Genomic DNA, 22181 nt, shown 5'->3' with positions numbered 1-22181 from the left:
GCAAATTTATTATACAAGGATTCATTTAGTAGCATTAAAAATGATATCTTCATGTATATTTAGACAATTAGAATGTTTCTTTCTATCTTCATCAAAAATAGAGTATTGTCAATTTTACCTTTTGTGAACTTGTCTCAAGAAGGAATTTTAACAATCTCCCTTACCATGCTCTAGGTGCTTGCTTTAATCCATAAAATATTTTATCTAACTTATAAGCATGATCAGGAAACTCATGACTTTCAAAACCTGGAAGTTGACGCACAAACACTTCTTCTTTCAAAAGCCCATTAAAGAATGTACTTTTAATATCCATTTGATACGTTTGAACCCCATGTAAGATGCAAAAGTAATGAGCTTCCAAGTGGCCTTCATTCAAGCAATTGGGGCAAAAGTTTCATTATAGTCTCTGTTCTCTTCTTGATTGTAACCTTGTACCGCAAATCTTGAGTTTTTTCTTGTGATAGCAAATTGATCTTCTAACTTATTTCAGAACATCCACTTAGTTCCTATGATTGTTCCGTCCCTTGGTCGAGGTTCCAAATGTTATATACTTTGTTTCTCTCAAACTGATGAAATTTTTCTTTCATAGCAACGATCCAAACATCATCTCGAAGAGCTTATTTAATTTTCATAGGATCAATCATGGACAGGTAGGCAGAGAAGGCGTATATATTTCTTGCTCTGGATCTCGTCATTATTATAGAATCCACAGGGGTGAAAATGTTCTCAATTGGATGAGTACTTTTATGCTTTCAATTTCTCACATGCAAGCCTTGTGTAATACTATTTCTTGGTCAACAGAGGAACTAGGTTCATCATTGCTAGACATTCCAGCATCAGCCTATTCGGTTCCCTCTGTCTGTTGTACATCATGCTCAGCTTCGAGATAACCGAGTTCTTGTGTTGTCTCTTCTGTACAGTGTTGTTCTACGAAGTACCTTGATCTGGTCGATCGACATATGCTTGTGCGAGCCTAATTTTACCATCAGCATCATTATGTGAACTTTTCTTAGCGAAGTAATTAGTTTCATCAAAAATCACATGCACAATTTCTTCAACACATAAAGTTCTTTTGTTATACACTTTATAATCCTTACATATTTTCCCTATTTTACCTATTTTTCTTATTATTTCTGTGGTGTTACAGATTTTGTCTCCTTTTGCCTTTTTGTCCTCTTGAGCCGAGGGTCTTTCGGAAACAGCCTCTCTATTTCTTCCCACTAGTGGGATTTCACTGGGTTGTTGTTGTTGTTGTTTATAATATATGAAGAATAACCAAGGAAGACACACTCTTCACTTTTTGCATCAAACTTACCTAAAATATCTATTATGCACAAAACATTTACTGTCAAATGCTCTTAGGAGAGTTATATTAGGTTTACGACCCTTAAGTAACTCATAGGGAATTTTCTTTAGTAGGAATCTAATCATACACCTATTGATTAGCACGCAATGTTTATAGCCTCGCCTAGAAGGTTTTAGGAAGACCACTAGCAATTAACTAATAGAAGGTAGAAATCGAATTTGTTCTCTGTTTCATCTTAAAATGTTGCATTCAATATATTCAGAGTGGTAACAGATTTAGTCTCCAAAGCATTCAAAATTTTCCCAAGCTAATATTAAGCAAAATAGCCAGAGTGGTAGTAGTACATCAAAATTTTTGTTGTTATAATGATCAAAATCTGGCAATGGGATCAAAAAATCTAAAACTGACATTCTCACTCCCTATTGCAGAAAATTGAACTCTTTCAACTTCACTCCTAAAATATTTCCTCCGCCTGTCTTCATCGAATTATCATCGTACACGAGTGAGTGCTAGATAAGCAACAAGTCGGTAGCCTACTAACATCACAGCCATGATCGAGACATCGATCCACATATTGTTTAGGCCTATTGATTTAATAGCAGGAAAATCTGCAACTTGGCAATAAACTCCTTTTGAACATTCATAGTAATCACTGTCATTGTACTGAACCCCTAAAAGCAACTTGTAGCTGTAGTAACTGTAGCTTAAATACTTTAACCAGACGATGAACGAGGGAATTTGTTGAATGTAGTATCCTCCAGCAATGAGGAAGACTAATGTTGTGACTGATGCTAATGTTGTGGCTTGTTTTACATCCATGAGTAAGGCGCCAAAAGCTAGTCCGAGACTTTGTGAAACAAGAACGTTGTATAGGACGACTAGAAGAGATAGGATGAAGGTTGTAGGATCGGCTTTGAGACCGCCCATCCAATAAAGGATGAAAGTAAATGCTGTTGGTAGTGCAAGTTCCAAAGGCAAATCTCCTACTGTTTTGGCTAGAAAATATGACGAGAGGCGATACATTCCTGATGATCTTTCTTTTATAAGCATTCTTCTTTCTTGTGGAAAAGTGAAAACTGCATTGTAGAGTGGATAGAAGCCCCAAAATACCGCGAAAAAGAATAACATTGCGATCTGCAAAGAAGAAGTCAAATATCAATATCATTATTAGCACATAGCAGCAGACTTTCATCTGTTTGTAATATGCCAAATGTAGTATGGATTGTTGCAATTGTAAAATGTTAGCAATATAATATAGGTCAAGAGGTAAGTTCTTACGCGATCTTCAATGTGGGATGTAGGAGTATGCCACCACAATAATCCTGCAAGAAATGCTACACTTATAACTTGGAAGATCCTAAGCCTATTGAACGTCTCGTATCTTCGCTCCCTTAGCCCCCTCAGAAGAAGCACTTTAAATTGATGGCTCCAACTTGTGCACCATTGCGCTGATTTCATACCATTTCCTGCATCAATAGAGCCCACAATAGCTATCGTTAGTCGCTGACTAAAGGTGGATTAACAGTTTGAAAATAGTTTGAAGTTTCTTTCTTCATGGTAAATTGGAAACTAACTTGTAGAAACATCCTTTTTGTAACTGTAATTGCTGTTATCTGAACTGCATAGCTCAGATTTCAACCTTGTCGAAATGTTCTTCTCATACGCGGAGATGAGAGCTTCTCTCACAAACTTCTTTTCCTGTTCAGTATTGTCGCCCTGCTCGATTGCATGCTTGGAATCAGGTCCAATTCCTGTAAGTTCAATGCTACACTTTAAGATGCTTGTTGCCTTACATATATGATTTGGATTAAAATAGTTTCTAACTGTTCATACGTATTGCTATAACAACTGTGAAAGGATAACTTGTAGTGGAAATTCAACTTGTACTGAAATGTTCTAATTACCATTAGCGAGATCGAGCAAGAGATCAGCAGGATTGACAGTTATGGATATGGGAAAACCAATCGACGAGAAGTAATCCAGGGCGCTTGATGCAGGACCATAGTAGATAGGACAGCCCTCAGAGAGCAGCACTACCTTATCAAACATATGATAAAGCCGGCTAGACGGCTGATGGATCGTTGTGATCACGGTTCTACCACCACTAGCTAGCCTCTTAACTGTTGTTAGGATTCGCAAAGCTGTGGTCGAATCTAACCCTGAAGTCGGCTCATCTAATAGTAGTAAACTCGGGTTGATTAACATTTCTTGACCTATACTGACTCTTTTTTTCTCTCCACCTGATATACCTCTAAATAGTGGACCTCCAATCATACTGTTTCTACACTTGTTTAATCCAAGTTCTGTTATAACATGTTCTACATGTCTCACTTTTGCCTCTTTGCTTAGGCTTTGTGGCAGCCTAAGCAAAGCTGTGAATAGAAGTGTTTCTATTACAGTTAAATGAGGATATAGGACATCATCTTGTGCCACGAATCCGGTTCTACGCTTAATGGAACCCGAGAAAGGCTGACTGTTGTATGTAATTTTGCCCGATAATTTACCCGAAAGACGGCCGCCTAGTGCTGTTAGGAGGGTAGTTTTTCCACTACCTGATGGACCTAACATTGCTAGCATTTCTCCAGGGCAAACTATACCTGTCACACCATTTAGTATAGTCTTCTCTTTTGTGTTTGATGTTCCTCCACAACACATTCCTTGTGTTTCTTGCCTAATCTTGTAAACAATCTCTTCAAACTGCACATCAAAATATGAAGACATCAGCAAGAATAGATTGAACCGTTGAACAAAAAATGACTCGCGCAAAACTAGGAATTCTATCGGAAACGGCCCCTATGAGGCCCGAGTAAGCACTACCCTCCTAGACCCCACTTGTGAAATTACACTAGGTTTTTATTGTTGCAAAACCAGGAATTCTAGTAAGGCAATTCAAGAAAATCAAGAATGTCACACCTAAAGCAAATTTTAAACTACTTTTACTACTACACTACAAAATTTCCTTGTGTCAAGAGAATTCAATAACTTAATTATATACCAAAAAATGTTTTTTCTCTAGTTTTACAATATAATTTTCGGTGAAGGGGATTCAATTGTCCCTTCAATTCATGTAGCTCCGCCGCTGGATCAGAGCACATGACTGACTCAAATTACTTGTTAAATGTAAAAACGAACTTGCTTATGCTATACATGTAAGTACGAAGCGAGTCTTTGTGTACTCGGTGCACAAAGCATTTCGCGTTCACGCAGAATTCAGGAAGGGCCCCACCAAAGTGGTGTGATGTAGACAGCCTATCCTAATGCAAGCATTAGTGACTGCTTTCACGGCTCGCTAATGCAAGCATTAGTGACTGCTTTCACGGCTCGCTAATGCAAGCATTAGTGACTGCTTTCACGGCTTACCCTTGACCTATAGCTAACACGGAAACAACTTTAAAGTTGCTCCAAGGCTCTCCTTCCGGAGTATTTATGTACTAAAGGGAGAACAGATAGAGTAAAAAATAGACCTTCAAAGTTATAGGGTATAAAGCTCTTTGTGAAAAAGACTGTGAATTAATCTGGACAGGGAAAGCCAGACAGGACATGTCGTGCAGCTCTGATGGATTAGGCAAATTCGTCGGAGCTGCCATCACTTCTGTGCCAGAATTTTCTGGCTTTGGTGCTATACAGTTAACTGGCATATTGCCAATAGTTGAACTGAGGAAAGTTTAGGAAGGAGAAGTTAAAGAGTTGCTTTTAACTTGAGTTTTCTAAAGTGAACTGAACAGCCATGTAAATATATAAGCAGAGAAAGATACACAAATGAGGATCTCTTCTTTTGTGCTAAAGTTGGCCTATTTTACTTTCTTTTCTAGTGGGCTACCACCTCTTTCTCTTAAAGTATTATAACACAATCAAATTATTATGCTAATCTTCTTCATGTCAGGTCTCCTCTTAACTTTTTAACTTTACCATCCTCTGACAAATTTCATCTTTCTTTATGTAGAGAATGAGTTCTTGTGATGTCTCCTGATGATAGCAAAAGGGTGCATGACAACGCTCGATACGCTGTGGCGATGCCAGGAATTTCCGTAAGGGTATTCAAACTTAAATGAAGTGAAAAAATTCTCGACAAGGAGTGTTCAGTATATGTTATATACCTCTAAAATCTAACATTTTATCTATATATATAATGTAATTTTTGGACGAAAGGTAGTCAATTAACACCTGCCGATACTATAAAAACTTACTTACACTCATGTTTACACCTAACAAATAAATGTAAGACATTTGTCTTGCATATACATATTTGTCACTTAATCATCGTCAAGTGATGTATTTTCTCACTTTTATATTTTAACTATTAAAGTTAAATTGCTTAGTTTGATGTATATGCTGACAACTCTGTGTTTATATTTATGGAATTTGGCCATGACAATCTGACGAGCATATTTTCCAAGAGTATTGCCCCAAAACATATGTAGAGACGCACCACATCATAAGTACCCAAATAATCGTTCCTATCCATTCCCGTACTGATCCAATATACTACCAAGCTGTCCTATTTCTCTGAGTTCCTTCTGAATTACCTTCAAGCTGACACTTCTCCTTGTAAGAACACCAAGATCCTTACCCAAAGCTAACCACAAGATATCCTAGCATAAAATCACTCCGCCCTAAAGCCCATAAGCCGTCGTATTCCCTCTTAAGCACCCCAAAAGTACCACAACTGAGACACCCACTCTGAAGAGACCTTCTGTGAATCTAAAGTAGTTTCCTTCACCTTCCTAATACTGAAATATAGAATCCACAATGATATAGAAATACCGCGAGTCTCGACACCATCCAATATAAATCTCAGATTCTAGCCATATACAAATTCGAACAATTCTCAATTGCAACATATAAATCTTAAATCCATTAGAACCTTCCCGAGAGTCATCCACTATGCTCAAATCTCAATCGCACCACCCGAATGGGTCAAACGACATGTGCCCCATAAGCACGACAATAGCCAAAGAAGTAATCTCGCCTTAACGCAACCGAGCAAATTCCTACTCCATGCGCACTACATCTTCCATGAATAACAACTCAATCATTCCATGATTCTCATAGACCCATAAAGTGTAACATAACCCGTATCCAGAAATTCCTTTACTCGAGTCATCCTCGATCTCAACCTCCGCAACTCATAGTTGATTCACAAGTATGCCTCAAACCGAAACTAGTACAACAAAATAACTATGCAATCAACTCGTCGATAGCAAACTCCCCCACTTGGCTCAAGCCATAGAACAAAACACTCGACAATTCATAATACTCATACCCTATTAATGCCATAATTCCGCACCGAAATTCAACTCAATCCTTCATAAGCTCATGTAACACAAACCATCTAATACCTCAAATCATCTGTAAATCTCGCATTCATCCTCGTGACGGTCAGGTATACTGATCTATTAAGTCGACTTGTAGAGTTAATAATCTATTATAATCGGTTAGTATAATCATTTTTGAGACTTGGTTTGCACCTGTGTTTGAAAAGAAAAAGGTTCATTTGTCTTAGATATTAATTAATTAGCTATAATTAAAGAGCTCTTTTTTTTTCTTAAAGTTGGTCATAGGAAAGTGGAATTAAAGCTAAATGTGGCAGTAAGCTATACTAATTAGGGATATGTAGGCAAGTATTGTCGGATTTGTGTTTTTTTCTTCTTTTTCTTTTGTTATTTATCATTTATACGGATTTTTATATTCATTTGAAGTCAAAATGAGTTTCTTATTAGTAGTAGACAATATTTATTGTGCTTCCCAACTTTAACTCAATAATTTCTGGATTTGCTTAAATTATAAAGTATCAGTGTATCATATCCTAAATCACATTATCACCCGAGAATTACGGTGGAATGGATAAGTTTCTTTCATTTTTAATAAAAAAAAATTGGGTTCGTGCCCTGATGAGTGAAAATGTTGGGAATAAACCCCTTACCAAAATAATATTCACGGTAATAAAGCGGAATAATAATGTAGCACCGAGATACGGTAATTAACAAGAATAAAAGAGTAACAATGACACCAAGATTTTTACGTGGAAAACCCTTCTGAATAAGGGAAAAAAACCACGACCCCGAGAGGAGCAACTGATATCACTATAGTAAGGAATTTTACACTTTGTAGGTCGGAGGTAAATACTCCAAAGACCACTACAACACTCAAAAGAAATAACCCTCTTTTGATATTCCCACCTCACTACAATATCGCTCACTCTCTATTTTTCTCACAGACTATTTTCTTATACCTTGTCTGTGAAACCTCACTCTTTCTTTCTCTCTTTGTTGGTGTGAAGAAATGAGAGTTGAAGCTCTCCTTTTATAGCCAAAGCTTCACCCTCTAAAGCCTACAATATTTGATAATTTACACACACTTTTCACAATTCAACAAAGTTGGCTACCAAACCAAAGAAATTCAACAAGGTTGGCTACCAAACCAAACTAATTCAACAAGGTTGGCTACCAACCAAACCAAGTCAACAAGGTTGGCTACCAAACCAAAGAAAACTCTTATTAGGCACATGCCTAATACTTCTTCAATGAGATGGACATCATCAATCTCCCCTCCAGTCTCATTCATCCAGAGGAGGTAGCACTGTCTTCTAGTTTGAGTGCATGCCGACAAGTTCTTTGCATAGCTCGAACTTGTTCCTTGGTACCACCTTGGTCAGCATATCTGCGGGATTCTCATTTGTAGAAATCTTCAAGACTTTTAGAGATTCATCATCTACCATTTCTCGAATCCAATGATATCTCACATCAATGTGTTTGGTCCTTGCATGGTACATAGAGTTCTTGCTAAGGTCTATTGCACTTTGACTGTCACAATAGACGACATACTCCTTCTGATGCAATCCAAGCTCTTGAAGGAATCGCTTGAGCCATATCATCTCCTTGCCAGTTTCTGTAGCGGCAATGTACTCTGCTTCAGTTGTTGAAAGTGCAACGCACTTCTGCAACTTAGACTGCCATGATATAGCTCCCCCTGAAAATGTAAACAAATATCCAGTAGTGGATTTTCTGTTGTCAATGTCACCCGCCATATCAGCATCTGTATAGCCCTTCAAGATTGGATCAGATCCTCCAAAGCACAAACAATCTCCCGTGGTACCTCTCAGGTACCTGAGTATCCACTTGACTGCTTCCCAATGTTCCTTTCCAGGATTTTCAAGAAACCTGCTGACAACACCAACTGCGTGAGCAATATCAGGTCTAGTACATACCATTGCATACATCAAGCTTCCGACTGCTGAAGAATAAGGAACTTTAGCCATGTTCCCTTTCTCCTCCACTGTTGTAGGACACATCTTCTTACTCAACTTTAGATGACCAGCAAGAGGTGTGCTGACTGGCTTAGCATTCTTCATGTTGAAGCGTTCTAGTACACGTTCAATGTACTTCTCCTGAGATAGCCACAACTTTCTACTTGTTCTCTCTCGAACTATCTTCATCCCTAGAATTTGTTGTGCTGGGCCCAAGTCCTTCATATCAAATGACTTGGACAGATCTCCTTTCAACTTTGCTATCAACCCCTTGTCTTTTCCTACAATTAGCATGTCATCCACATACAACAACAATATAATAAAGTTATTCTCAGAAAATCTTTTGAAGTATACACATGGATCAGAATAGATCTTTAGGTATGTTTGACTTTTCATGAATGAGTCAAACTCCATGTATCACTGCCTTGGTGCCTGCTTCAATCCATAAAGACTCTTATTCAATTTGCACACCATGTGTTTCTTTCCAGCTACTTCAAATCCTTCTGGCTGCTCCATATAAATCTCCTCTTCCAAATCTCCATGAAGAAATGCAGTTTTCACATCCAACTGCTCCACTTCAAGATCTAGGCTAGCTGCTAAGCTCAAAATTGTTCGAATAGAAGTCATTTTGACAACAGGTGAGAAAATTTCGTCAAAATCAATACCTTTCTTTTGTTCGAAGCCTTTAACCACCAATCGAGCTTTGTATCTGACCAGCTTGCCATTTCCATCTTTCTTGAGTTTAAAGACCCATTTGCATTTGAGTGGTCTTTTACCCTTTGGAAGTTCAACCAGCTTGTATGTGCCATTTTTCTGTAGAGATTCCATCTCTTCTTGCATAGCTTTCATCCACTGGTTCTTTTCTGGATGGGACAGCACCTCCTTAAGACTTTCTGGCTCCCCCTCATCACTGATGAGGACATACTCTGTGGAAGGGTACCTGCATGACTCTACCCTTGGCCTCTGTGATCTCCTCAGAGGTTGAGGTTGTTCTTCTCCCTGAGTGGGGTGCTCCACTTCCTCGACACCTTTATCAAGTTGTTCCCCCTGCTCAATAACCTCACCAGGTTGCTCCACCTGCTCGGCAACCTCGTCGGTTGTACTTTCTGCACTTGTGGGATTGTTAGAAGTAGAGGGAATAGTAACAAAGTTAGGAATTATACCATTTTTCGCCTTTTCTAACATATCAGCAGCAGTTCCAACTTCACTTTCTCGGAAGACTACATCTTTGCTTCTGATGACCTTCTTCTTTACAGGATCCCACAGTCTGTACCCGAACTCTTCATCTCCATATCCGATAAATATGCAGGGAACAGATTTATCATCCAGCTTTGTTCTCTGCTCTTTTGGTACATGTGCAAAAGCTCTGCAACCGAACACCTTCAGATGCGAGTAGGACACCTCCTTGTTGGTCCAAACTCTCTCTGGGATTTCAAACGCCAACGGAACTGATGGACTCCTATTGATCAGGTAACAGGCTGTCTGAACTGCTTCACCCCAGAATGACTTAGGCAGTTTAGCCATTCTGAGCATGCTTCTCACCTTCTCCACAATGGTGCGGTTCATCCTCTCGGCTACGCCATTGTGCTGTGGGGTTCCAGGAACTGTCTTTTCATGTCTGATCCCATGACTTGAACAATACTCTTCAAATTCCCTTAAAGTGTACTCACCTCCATTGTCACTTCGGAGGCGCTTTAGCTTTCGACCCGTCTCCCTTTCTACTAGAGCATGAAATTTCTGGAAAACTTGAAACACCTGATCTTTGGTTTTCAAAATATAAACCCATAATTTTCGTGAAGCATCATCAATAAAAGTAACAAAATATTTGTTACCGCCCATTGATTCAATTTCCATTGGGCCGCAAACATCAGAATATACTAAATCAAGTATATTCAATTTTCTTTCAGACGATGTCTGAAATGAGACTCTATGCTGCTTACCAAATAAACAGTAGTCACAAGGTTTTACAGTTGTACCTTTGGCATAAGAAATGAATGATTTCTTGGCAAGAATCTGCAATCCCTTCTCGCTCATATGACTCATTCTTTTGTGTCATAAATCTACAGAAATCTCATCTTGTGCCGCGTTCAATTCACCTTGGCATATTTCTGCATTTGTCCTGTACAACGTGTCACGAGCAACTCCCTTTGCAATCACCAATGATCCCTTAGTGAGTCTCCACTTTTGATTTGCAAAATAACTCTCGTATCCATCTCGGTCTAAAGCAATTCCCGAGATCAAGTTCATCCGCAAATCAGGTACATGCCGCACATCCTTTAGAACCAATGTGCATCCGACATTTGTCTTGATACAAATGTCACCAATCCCCGCAATCTTTGAGTAACTTGTGTTACCCATTTTCACTGTGCCGAAATCACCTGCTACATATTTGCAAAAAAGATCTCTTACCGGTGTGGCATGGTGAGATGCCGCTGTGTCAACCACCCATTCCGACTCTGGACCTGACAGGTGCATGCATTCCTCTTCCTCATTTATAAAGAGGACAACATTATCATTATTTTGCACCATGGCGGCTGTGTTGTCGTCATTCTTCTGGCCACTGGTTTCACCTTTGCCGTTCCTTGGATTTGGGCAATCTCTTTTGAAGTGACCTGGTTGATTACAGTTGTAGCAATTTCTGACTCTTGATTTGGATCGGTTCTTTGACTTCCCACGAGCTCCGGATCTACCATAGTTGTTCGAACTCCTTTGATAACTCCTGCCTCTACCTTCTGTGATGAGAGCCTGTCCTTGATTTTCAGGCTTCTTTCTCATCTTCTCATTGAGTAGAAGAGCCGATGTGACATCTTTCAACTCAATAGTAGTCTTACCGTGCAGGATGGTTGTTGCCAAATTATCGTACGAAGATGGCAACGAGTTCAATAGCAAGATGGCTTTATCTTCTTCCTCGATTTTCACTCCGAGGTTGGCAAGCTGTGTGATTAGTCCGTTAAACACATTTAAATGTGACAAAAAATTCGTACCTTCACTCATGTGTAGGGCGTATAACTGCTTCTTCAGGTACAATTTATTTGTCAGCGTTTTGGACATGTATAGGCTTTCCAACCTTGTCCAAATTCCACGTGCAGTGTCTTCATCAATGATGTTATTTACCACATCATCTGATAAGTGCAACCTGATTGCACTAGCAGCTCTTTCATCCAAGTCAGCCCAATCCTCAGCTTTCATGGTATCAGGCTTTTTGGAATCAACATCTAGAACCTTGTGTAATCCTTGTTGGATGAGCAGATCTCTCATCCTTCTTTGCCATGTTGAGAAACCGTTATCTCCATTGAATTTTGCTACCTCGTACTTTACTCCGGACATTTTTATTTTTCACCAAGTATAGTACTACCGACAGTGAATAGTATTTCAGTGAACGAGCAGAACCTGTGCTCTGATACCAGTTGTTGGGAATAAACCCCTTACCAAAATAATATTCACGGTAATAAAGCGGAATAATAATGTAGCACCGAGATACGGTAATTAACAAGAATAAAAGAGTAACAATGACACCAAGATTTTTACGTGGAAAACCTTTCTGAATAAGGGAAAAAACCACGACCCCGAGAGGAGCAACTGATATCACTATAGTAAGGAATTTTACACTTTGTAGGTCTGAGGTAAATACTCCAAAGACCACTACAACACTCAAAAGTAATAACCCTCTTTTGATATTCCCACCTCACTACAATATCGCTCACTCTCTATTTTCCTCACAGACTATTTTCTTATACCTTGTCTGTGAAACCTCACTCTTTCTTTCTCTCTTTGTTGGTGTGAAGAAATGAGAGTTGAAGCTCTCCTTTTATAGCCAAAGCTTCACCCTCTAAAGCCTACAATATTTGATAATTTACACACACTTTTCACAATTCAACAAAGTTGGCTACCAAACCAAAGAAAACTCTTATTAGGCACATGCCTAATACTTCTTCAATGAGATGGACATCATCAGAAAAAAGTTATGGAAGGAAGTGTTTCCTCATTTAACGTACTTTATACGACCCAAATCCGAATTAATTGAAACTTTCAATACAAGTACTGGACATTTAATAACAAAAATTACTTATAAGATAATTATAGATACATTATTATTATAAATATTAATAAGTGACTTGATAAAAAATTATAATTAACGTGTTATCACTAGGGGTATCAATGGATATTTAAAAACCGATTAAACCGACCGAACCGTACCGTACCGAACCGATTTTTAGGTTTCTTTTAATAAAATCGTAGGTTTTTATCTAAATCTCAAATTGTACCGATAATTAGGATAGGTTTTTTATTTTATGAAAATAAACCGAAAAATACCGAACCGTACCGAATAAATTTACATGTGAAAAATATATTTATATATTAAGTTCAAAAATAATAAAATATTAAATTTTCCTTGTGTTTTAGAATTATTAAAACAATTGCAGGCAAAAAAGTAATAAAATTAAAATCATAATTCTCAAACCTATTATGCTACTCCCATTGAAATTAAATTATTTCCAGCATATTCACTAGCAAGACATAAGGTATTTGTAGCGATTATGAGTAGCAAACTATAATGTATTGATTATGTTTTCTTTCGTATGATTTAGATTTATCTTTTTGAATATTTAATCTTCTATAGATTTTATTCTTGAGTCTCAGTCCCAGCTTGGTTAATATCTTTCCACTCGAGTGATTTATATTTTCTTTATATTTATTTGTTTAATTTCTTTTACGTCGTTGTAGAGTAGTTGATGGATCTATACTCTAGCCATCTTTCACATTTTCTTAATTCATCACCCTTTAAAATATAAAAATGTCTAGAGAGTTTTGCTAAGTCCTATAAAAGTACATATGTTATTCCATTCTCCTTCTACTGGTGACTTTTACATGACATATAAAAAAATACCAAAAATTAACCGAACTGTACCGATACCGAAGAGAAACCGATATGATTGGGACGGTTTCGAAAAATCTAATTTTGGTTATATATAATAGAATAACCGAAAAATTGATATGGTACAAAATTTACAAAATATCCGTCCGAACCGAACCATTGACACCCTAGTTATCACAGGTTAAAGTATAATATTATTGAAGAAATTTTTTAAATTGTTCATACACATAACTAAGTCCTAATGCCACCCGTGGGAGTATTTATTCTTAAATAGTAATTTTCAACATTCGTATCACCCAAATCCAATGTCAAGATAATTGTATCATTGAGTTGATATAATTTTTTTTCCTATAATATTCTTTATAAAGCTGATGAAGTTGACAAATAGATGCTAAACAAATTTTATTCTTAATATATTCTCCCCCTATCTGATCACTGCTTTGTGGTTCTGGTTTATCTGAACTGCAAGTAATTGCATTTTCGAATCTCATCTTTTCCAATATAAGGATTGATGTTCTTAGTTAGATGCAAAAAAATCAACTATTAACTCGATATTCTGGATATATAAATTCGATTTATTTTTGTAAAACAACTAAAATATAAGATAAAAATTTTCGTCTCTTGGGATAATTATTTTTACCGTTTCTATCATTTAACTTTGAATAAAATTAAAAATAATTTGTCACTTAAATTTACGTAGTCGTCCTAGTGCTTAAGTCGACATAAGAGTGGTAAGTATTTTCTCCTTTAATGAGTCCTATGCGATGTGAATATGAGTTAATTCGGTCAGATACGAGATGGTTTAAAAAAATATTTGAAAAAAAGTTCCTAACAGCTCCACTTTTCTAGGTTGTTGCTTGCTTTTTTTTTTTTCTTCTTCTTTTTATTTTCATTTGTTTAAACATATTTTATAATAAATTGAGAGAGAGAAATGATTTAAGGAAGAGCACATCAATTGGATTCCAATTTGTGTCCATAAAAATATAATTTTCTACATAGCACTCATTTAATTTCTCTAAGTGTTTTAGTCTTTAGAATAGGGTGGACGGCTGGGGTGGTGTACAAGTTAAAAAAGCTTCTTTCTTTTTGCCAATCTACAAATTTTCTACGTTGTTTATTTGCACGTCAAACATATTTACAATAACAATAATAACATACCAACTGTATTCCCACAATTAAGGTTTGGGAAAAATAGTTGGTACGAATAACAACAAGAACACACTCATTGTATTTTCACAATTAAGGTCTGAGGAAAATGGTTTATACGCAAACATTACCCCTACTTTATACAAATAGAGAAACTATTTTTGATATATCCCCGGCTCAAAGCAAATATGTATAATCACAACAGTATAGAAAAAGATATGCGGAAGTTAAGAAAGTCATAGAAAAGAAACAGTAACAATAACAAAATTATAGTAAAATTGAATAATAAGCAACAAGAGGTAGCATGTCAAAAAAAATCTAAGAATGTAAAACGTTTCGGATGGGAGCAATTTACTTCCTTCTATGATTTTACCCGATAAATTATATTAAATCTATTAAGTTTAAATTATGGGACTACCTCTGACTATTTTTAGTTGCAAGTTCCATAGTTTTTTTCTTAAGGTTAATGATTTTTTTTAAAAAAATTGAGGCTCATAGACAAAGTGCCATAACTATTGTAGTAACTCAGAAAATGGAGAATATTCATCAATTATTTGTACAACATGATTTGGTTAAAAATGTTCAGAATTATTCTTCTTTTTTCTTTTTTTTTTATGGGACAGTCAGGTATATATCTCACAGCCAAAGAAAGTGAATTACTTCCTTGTTAATTACTTATTGAACAACTTAGAAAATCATAATGTACACTTTAGGTGAGGATATGATAAGGTTCCACATTCCACTCACCACCCTTAATTATCTAACCAAAAACAGCAAGTTGGTTTTCCATTAGTGTCTTTACTTAGTCAGGAATATGTCAACTTTTGTCAACAGAAATTGAGTATAAGAGCCCATTTGGCCATGAAATTTTTTTCACTTTTTTGAAATTAGTGTTTGGCCATAAAATTTTCAATTTTCACTTAAAGATAAATTTTAGAGTTTTTTAAAATTTTGAAAAACTCCAAAAGGTTGTTTTTCAAAATTTTCACTTAGATCACTCGCAAAAATTCAAGAACAACCCAAAATTATATTCATGTCCAAACACAACTCTAATCTTCAAATACCATTTTCACTTGAAAAAGATTTCATTACAATTCTTATGTCCAAACGCCCACTAAGCCACTTAAAATGCTACTGCATGTAATTATCTATACAAATATAAATTAATAATCCTAAGAAAATGGAAAGCAATTTTGATTTATGGCATGTACGTTTGGGTCATGTCAATTATACCGTCAGTGCATATAGTTTAGTTTAATTTTTTTATATATTTTGCATAGATTTTTATGCGTATATATAAACTGTATGATATGAAAAGGAAGCATATGCTATCACTGTTGAGTTTTTTTTTTAATATAGAAAGGTATTAAAAAGAGGGTGAATGGGAAATGGAGGGAAATGAAAATTTTGAGTAAAATTTTAAGTTTCCCTCTCCTTTTAATGAGACATTGTCCCTCATTGGTAGAGAAAAAGGAGTTTGGTGGGTTTATATACAAATGCACTTCATGTAGCTCTTAAAGAGTTAGGAAGAAGGCAAGCCTCGCGCCGTCGTCGTCGCTCACTCGGCTCGGCATCGGCTTCGGCTTCGGCTTCGGCTTCGGATTTGGTCAAATGATCGATTGATTGATTGTAATATCCGTGTTTGTAACGGATATGTTCCAATCCGTGGATTTGTGTGTCTCCCACCATTGCCAAATGGTTGCTCCATAATAGCAAGTGATTGCTCCATTAGTTAGCAGCCTGGTGCTCCGTCCACCATGGTCAAGTGCTCCACTAAATGAGTGGCAGCGGGTCCGTGTTTAGCAGCTAACTGCACTATAAATAGATGGTGCAAGCAGCTTGTTGAAGACACACAGAAACAGAATTTAGAGCTATTGTTCTTCTCTTCACTGAAAACTCAACGTTGGCTATAATTTGCATTACTTCCTCTCAGAATTTCCATTCGACTTCTGAGTTTTCCTCCCTTGTTCTGCATTGTTTTAAACTACAAATAAAGCATCCGTAAGTGTGATGTGCTGCCGAACTTTGTATTCGCTGAAACACTGGGGTTTGAAGTACCGCTACACCAGTGTGTAATTCGTTCTATCCTGGGAGGAAATAATCCATAACCTTGGGTACTAGAAGGGGATTAAATTCCTTAAGGAAACACTGTGAATTAAGTGGGCTCGAATTAATTTCTGTTTTATTTATATTTACGTTTATAAGCTAACGTTCTAATTTCCAGAATCATTATTTACAAATACAGGCATAAGAATAACAAGCTTAAGGAATTTAATAATTTTAATTTCTGTATTTGTGTTACTTTTATTATTCTGGATATTAAAATCTATGTGATTTTTACTCCAGTTTTAAAGCCTTCGTGGCGTTTTGTTGGAGATTAAAATCTACGTGATTTTTTACTCCAGTTTTAAACGTTTGTTTGTGTCATTTTTTTCCAGAAAAAATGGCGAATGACAACGAAAATCAAGCTATTCCGATGGTGACTGCCAACGCATCGACAAGACGAACACCGGCTTTAGCACCGGCAGAAAAACCCAAAAAATTTTCCAGGATTAATTTCAAGCGCTGGCAGCAGAAGATGTTCTTCTACCTGACTACGTTATATCTACAGAAGTTCATCAAAGAAGATGTTCCTGATCTGCCTGATGAAACTCTAGAGAATGAAAGCTTTCTCGTGATTGAGGCGTGGAAGCATTCTGATTTTTTGTGCAAGAATTATATTCTTAGCGGACTGGATGATAATCTGTATAATGTATACAGTGGCGTGGAGACATCAAAAGAATTGTGGAATGAGCTTGAAAAGAAATACAAAACTGAAGATGCCGGGATGAAGAAATTCATCGCTGTAAAATTTTTGGACTACAATATGGTAGATAGTAAGTCTGTTATTTACCAAGTCCAGGAATTACAAGTAATTATTTATGATCTACTTGCTGAAGATCTTGTCATCAATGAAGCATTCCAAGTAGCAGCAATAATTGAGAAGTTGCCTCCATTGTGGAAGGACTTCAAAAATTATTTGAAACACAAACGAAAGGAAATGTCCCTTGAAGATCTCATTGTTCGATTGAGAATCGAAGAGGACAATAAAGCTGCTGAAAGGAGAGGCCATGGAAATTCAACAATAATGGGAGCAAATATTGTTGAAGATAACAAAAAGATAAAGAAGGCTTCTGGTCCGAAATACAACCCAAGCAAGAAGTGGTTCAGTGGAAACTGCTACAACTGTGGGAAAACCGGACACAAATCTACGGAGTGTCGTGCTCGGAAGAAAGACAAGAAAAGGGGTCAAGCAAACATGGTAGAAAAGCATGATGATGTTGATGACTTGTGTGTCATGCTTTCTGAATGCAACCTGGTAGGAAATCCTAAGGAGTGGTGGATTGATTCTGGAGCCACTCGCCATGTTTGTGCTGTGAGGGAAGTATTTTCTACCTATGCTTCTGCTGGACCCGAAGAGATGCTTTCTATGGGAAATGCTGCTACAGCAAAAATTGAAGGATATGGGAAGATATTTCTCATGATGACTACTGGCAAGGTCATGACTTTGAACAACTTCCTTCATGTTCCCGAAATTAGGAACAATTTAGTCTCTACTGGACTTCTTGTAAAGCACAGTTTCAAGTGCGTTTTTGTATCCGACAAGGTTGTAATAAGTAAAAATGAAATATTTGTAGGAAAAGGTTACCTCACCGAGGGCCTTTTCAAGCTCAATGTAATAGTTGTTGACAATAATAATAAGACTTCAGCTTCTTCTTACTTACTTGAGTCAAATGATTTATGGCATGTACGTTTGGGTCATGTCAATTATACCGTCAGTGCATATAGTTTAGTTTAATTTTTTTATATATTTTGCATAGATTTTTATGCGTATATATAAACTGTATGATATGAAAAGGAAGCATATGCTATCACTGTTGAGTTTTTTTTTTAATATAGAAAGGTATTAAAAGAGGGTGAATGGAAAATGGAGGGAAATGAAAATTTTAAGTTAAATTTTAAGTTTCCCTCTCCTTTTAATGAGACATTGTCCCTCATTGGTAGAGGAAAAGGAGTTTGGTGGGTTTATATACAAATGCACTTCATGTAGCTCTTAAAGAGTTAGGAAGAAGGCAAGCCTCGCGCCGTCGTCGTCGCTCACTCGGCTCGGCATCGGCTTCGGCTTCGGCTTCGGCTTCGGATTTGGTCAAATGATCGATTGATTGATTGTAATATCCGTGTTTGTAACGGATATGTTCCAATCCGTGGATTTGTGTGTCTCCCACCATTGCCAAATGGTTGCTCCATAATAGCAAGTGATTGCTCCATTAGTTAGCAGCCTGGTGCTCCGTCCACCATGGTCAAGTGCTCCACTAAATGAGTGGCAGCGGGTCCGTGTTTAGCAGCTAACTGCACTATAAATAGATGGTGCAAGCAGCTTGTTGAAGACACACAGAAACAGAATTTAGAGCTATTGTTCTTCTCTTCACTGAAAACTCAACGTTGGCTATAATTTGCATTACTTCCTCTCAGAATTTCCATTCGACTTCTGAGTTTTCCTCCCTTGTTCTGCATTGTTTTAAACTACAAATAAAGCATCCGTAAGTGTGATGTGCTGCCGAACTTTGTATTCGCTGAAACACTGGGGTTTGAAGTACCGCTACACCAGTGTGTAATTCGTTCTATCCTGGGAGGAAATAATCCATAACCTTGGGTACTAGAAGGGGATTAAATTCCTTAAGGAAACACTGTGAATTAAGTGGGCTCGAATTAATTTCTGTTTTATTTATATTTACGTTTATAAGCTAACGTTCTAATTTCCAGAATCATTATTTACAAATACAGGCATAAGAATAACAAGCTTAAGGAATTTAATAATTTTAATTTCTGTATTTGTGTTACTTTTATTATTCTGGATATTAAAATCTATGTGATTTTTACTCCAGTTTTAAAGCCTTCGTGGCGTTTTGTTGGAGATTAAAATCTACGTGATTTTTTACTCCAGTTTTAAACGTTTGTTTGTGTCATTTTTTTCCAGAAAAAATGGCGAATGACAACGAAAATCAAGCTATTCCGATGGTGACTGCCAACGCATCGACAAGACGAACACCGGCTTTAGCACCGGCAGAAAAACCCAAAAAATTTTCCAGGATTAATTTCAAGCGCTGGCAGCAGAAGATGTTCTTCTACCTGACTACGTTATATCTACAGAAGTTCATCAAAGAAGATGTTCCTGATCTGCCTGATGAAACTCTAGAGAATGAAAGCTTTCTCGTGATTGAGGCGTGGAAGCATTCTGATTTTTTGTGCAAGAATTATATTCTTAGCGGACTGGATGATAATCTGTATAATGTATACAGTGGCGTGGAGACATCAAAAGAATTGTGGAATGAGCTTGAAAAGAAATACAAAACTGAAGATGCCGGGATGAAGAAATTCATCGCTGTAAAATTTTTGGACTACAATATGGTAGATAGTAAGTCTGTTATTTACCAAGTCCAGGAATTACAAGTAATTATTTATGATCTACTTGCTGAAGATCTTGTCATCAATGAAGCATTCCAAGTAGCAGCAATAATTGAGAAGTTGCCTCCATTGTGGAAGGACTTCAAAAATTATTTGAAACACAAACGAAAGGAAATGTCCCTTGAAGATCTCATTGTTCGATTGAGAATCGAAGAGGACAATAAAGCTGCTGAAAGGAGAGGCCATGGAAATTCAACAATAATGGGAGCAAATATTGTTGAAGATAACAAAAAGATAAAGAAGGCTTCTGGTCCGAAATACAACCCAAGCAAGAAGTGGTTCAGTGGAAACTGCTACAACTGTGGGAAAACCGGACACAAATCTACGGAGTGTCGTGCTCGGAAGAAAGACAAGAAAAGGGGTCAAGCAAACATGGTAGAAAAGCATGATGATGTTGATGACTTGTGTGTCATGCTTTCTGAATGCAACCTGGTAGGAAATCCTAAGGAGTGGTGGATTGATTCTGGAGCCACTCGCCATGTTTGTGCTGTGAGGGAAGTATTTTCTACCTATGCTTCTGCTGGACCCGAAGAGATGCTTTCTATGGGAAATGCTGCTACAGCAAAAATTGAAGGATATGGGAAGATATTTCTCATGATGACTACTGGCAAGGTCATGACTTTGAACAACTTCCTTCATGTTCCCGAAATTAGGAACAATTTAGTCTCTACTGGACTTCTTGTAAAGCACAGTTTCAAGTGCGTTTTTGTATCCGACAAGGTTGTAATAAGTAAAAATGAAATATTTGTAGGAAAAGGTTACCTCACCGAGGGCCTTTTCAAGCTCAATGTAATAGTTGTTGACAATAATAATAAGACTTCAGCTTCTTCTTACTTACTTGAGTCAAATGATTTATGGCATGTACGTTTGGGTCATGTCAATTATACCGTCAGTGCATATAGTTTAGTTTAATTTTTTTATATATTTTGCATAGATTTTTATGCGTATATATAAACTGTATGATATGAAAAGGAAGCATATGCTATCACTGTTGAGTTTTTTTTTTAATATAGAAAGGTATTAAAAAGAGGGTGAATGGAAAATGGAGGGAAATGAAAATTTTAAGTTAAATTTTAAGTTTCTCTCTCCTTTTAATGAGACATTGTCCCTCATTGGTAGAGGAAAAGGAGTTTGGTGGGTTTATATACAAATGCACTTCATGTAGCTCTTAAAGAGTTAGGAAGAAGGCAAGCCTCGCGCCGTCGTCGTCGCTCACTCGGCTCGGCATCGACTTCGGCTTCGGCTTCGGCTTCGGATTTGGTCAAATGATCGATTGATTGATTGTAATATCCGTGTTTGTAACGGATATGTTCCAATCCGTGGATTTGTGTGTCTCCCACCATTGCCAAATGGTTGCTCCATAATAGCAAGTGATTGCTCCATTAGTTAGCAGCCTGGTGCTCCGTCCACCATGGTCAAGTGCTCCACTAAATGAGTGGCAGCGGGTCCGTGTTTAGCAGCTAACTGCACTATAAATAGATGGTGCAAGCAGCTTGTTGAAGACACACAGAAACAGAATTTAGAGCTATTGTTCTTCTCTTCACTGAAAACTCAACGTTGGCTATAATTTGCATTACTTCCTCTCAGAATTTCCATTCGACTTCTGAGTTTTCCTCCCTTGTTCTGCATTGTTTTAAACTACAAATAAAGCATCCGTAAGTGTGATGTGCTGCCGAACTTTGTATTCGCTGAAACACTGGGGTTTGAAGTACCGCTACACCAGTGTGTAATTCGTTCTATCCTGGGAGGAAATAATCCATAACCTTGGGTACTAGAAGGGGATTAAATTCCTTAAGGAAACACTGTGAATTAAGTGGGCTCGAATTAATTTCTGTTTTATTTATATTTACGTTTATAAGCTAACGTTCTAATTTCCAGAATCATTATTTACAAATACAGGCATAAGAATAACAAGCTTAAGGAATTTAATAATTTTAATTTCTGTATTTGTGTTACTTTTATTATTCTGGATATTAAAATCTATGTGATTTTTACTCCAGTTTTAAAGCCTTCGTGGCGTTTTGTTGGAGATTAAAATCTACGTGATTTTTTACTCCAGTTTTAAACGTTTGTTTGTGTCATTTTTTTCCAGAAAAAATGGC

At 37.0% G+C, this 22181-nt stretch overlaps 1 protein-coding gene across 1 annotated transcript; it reads right to left on the bottom strand.

Moving 5' to 3' along the window:
- Nucleotides 1-1580: 1580 nt before the first annotated feature.
- LOC107766752 (ABC transporter G family member 14-like) lies at nucleotides 1581-5033 on the bottom strand. The gene is made up of 5 exons (XM_016585593.2): nucleotides 4771-5033; nucleotides 3211-4003; nucleotides 2881-3057; nucleotides 2585-2772; nucleotides 1581-2440 (listed from the first exon to the last, which is right to left on the bottom strand). Exons 1-5 carry the CDS (start codon nucleotides 4942-4944, stop codon nucleotides 1796-1798), a joined length of 1977 nt encoding a protein of 658 aa, XP_016441079.1. The 5' UTR covers nucleotides 4945-5033; the 3' UTR covers nucleotides 1581-1795.
- Nucleotides 5034-22181: the final 17148 nt, after the last annotated feature.

This window comes from Nicotiana tabacum, chromosome 5 (genome assembly GCF_000715075.1).
Source record: "Nicotiana tabacum cultivar K326 chromosome 5, ASM71507v2, whole genome shotgun sequence".
NCBI lineage: Eukaryota > Viridiplantae > Streptophyta > Magnoliopsida > Solanales > Solanaceae > Nicotiana > Nicotiana tabacum.
Note: the sequence above shows the minus strand (reverse complement) of the source record. Positions and strands in the feature narration are given on the sequence as shown.

Coding starts and splice junctions, on each gene's coding strand:
- LOC107766752 (XM_016585593.2), bottom strand. CDS start 4,944: ATGCCAGTTAACTGTATAGCACCAAAGCCAGAAAATTCTGGCACAGAA. Junction 4,004..4,770: donor TATACCCTATAACTTTGAAG/GTCTATTTTTTA, acceptor TTTGATGTGCAG/TTTGAAGAGATTGTTTACAA. Junction 2,441..2,584: donor CATCCCACATTGAAGATCGC/GTAAGAACTTAC, acceptor TCTTCTTTGCAG/ATCGCAATGTTATTCTTTTT.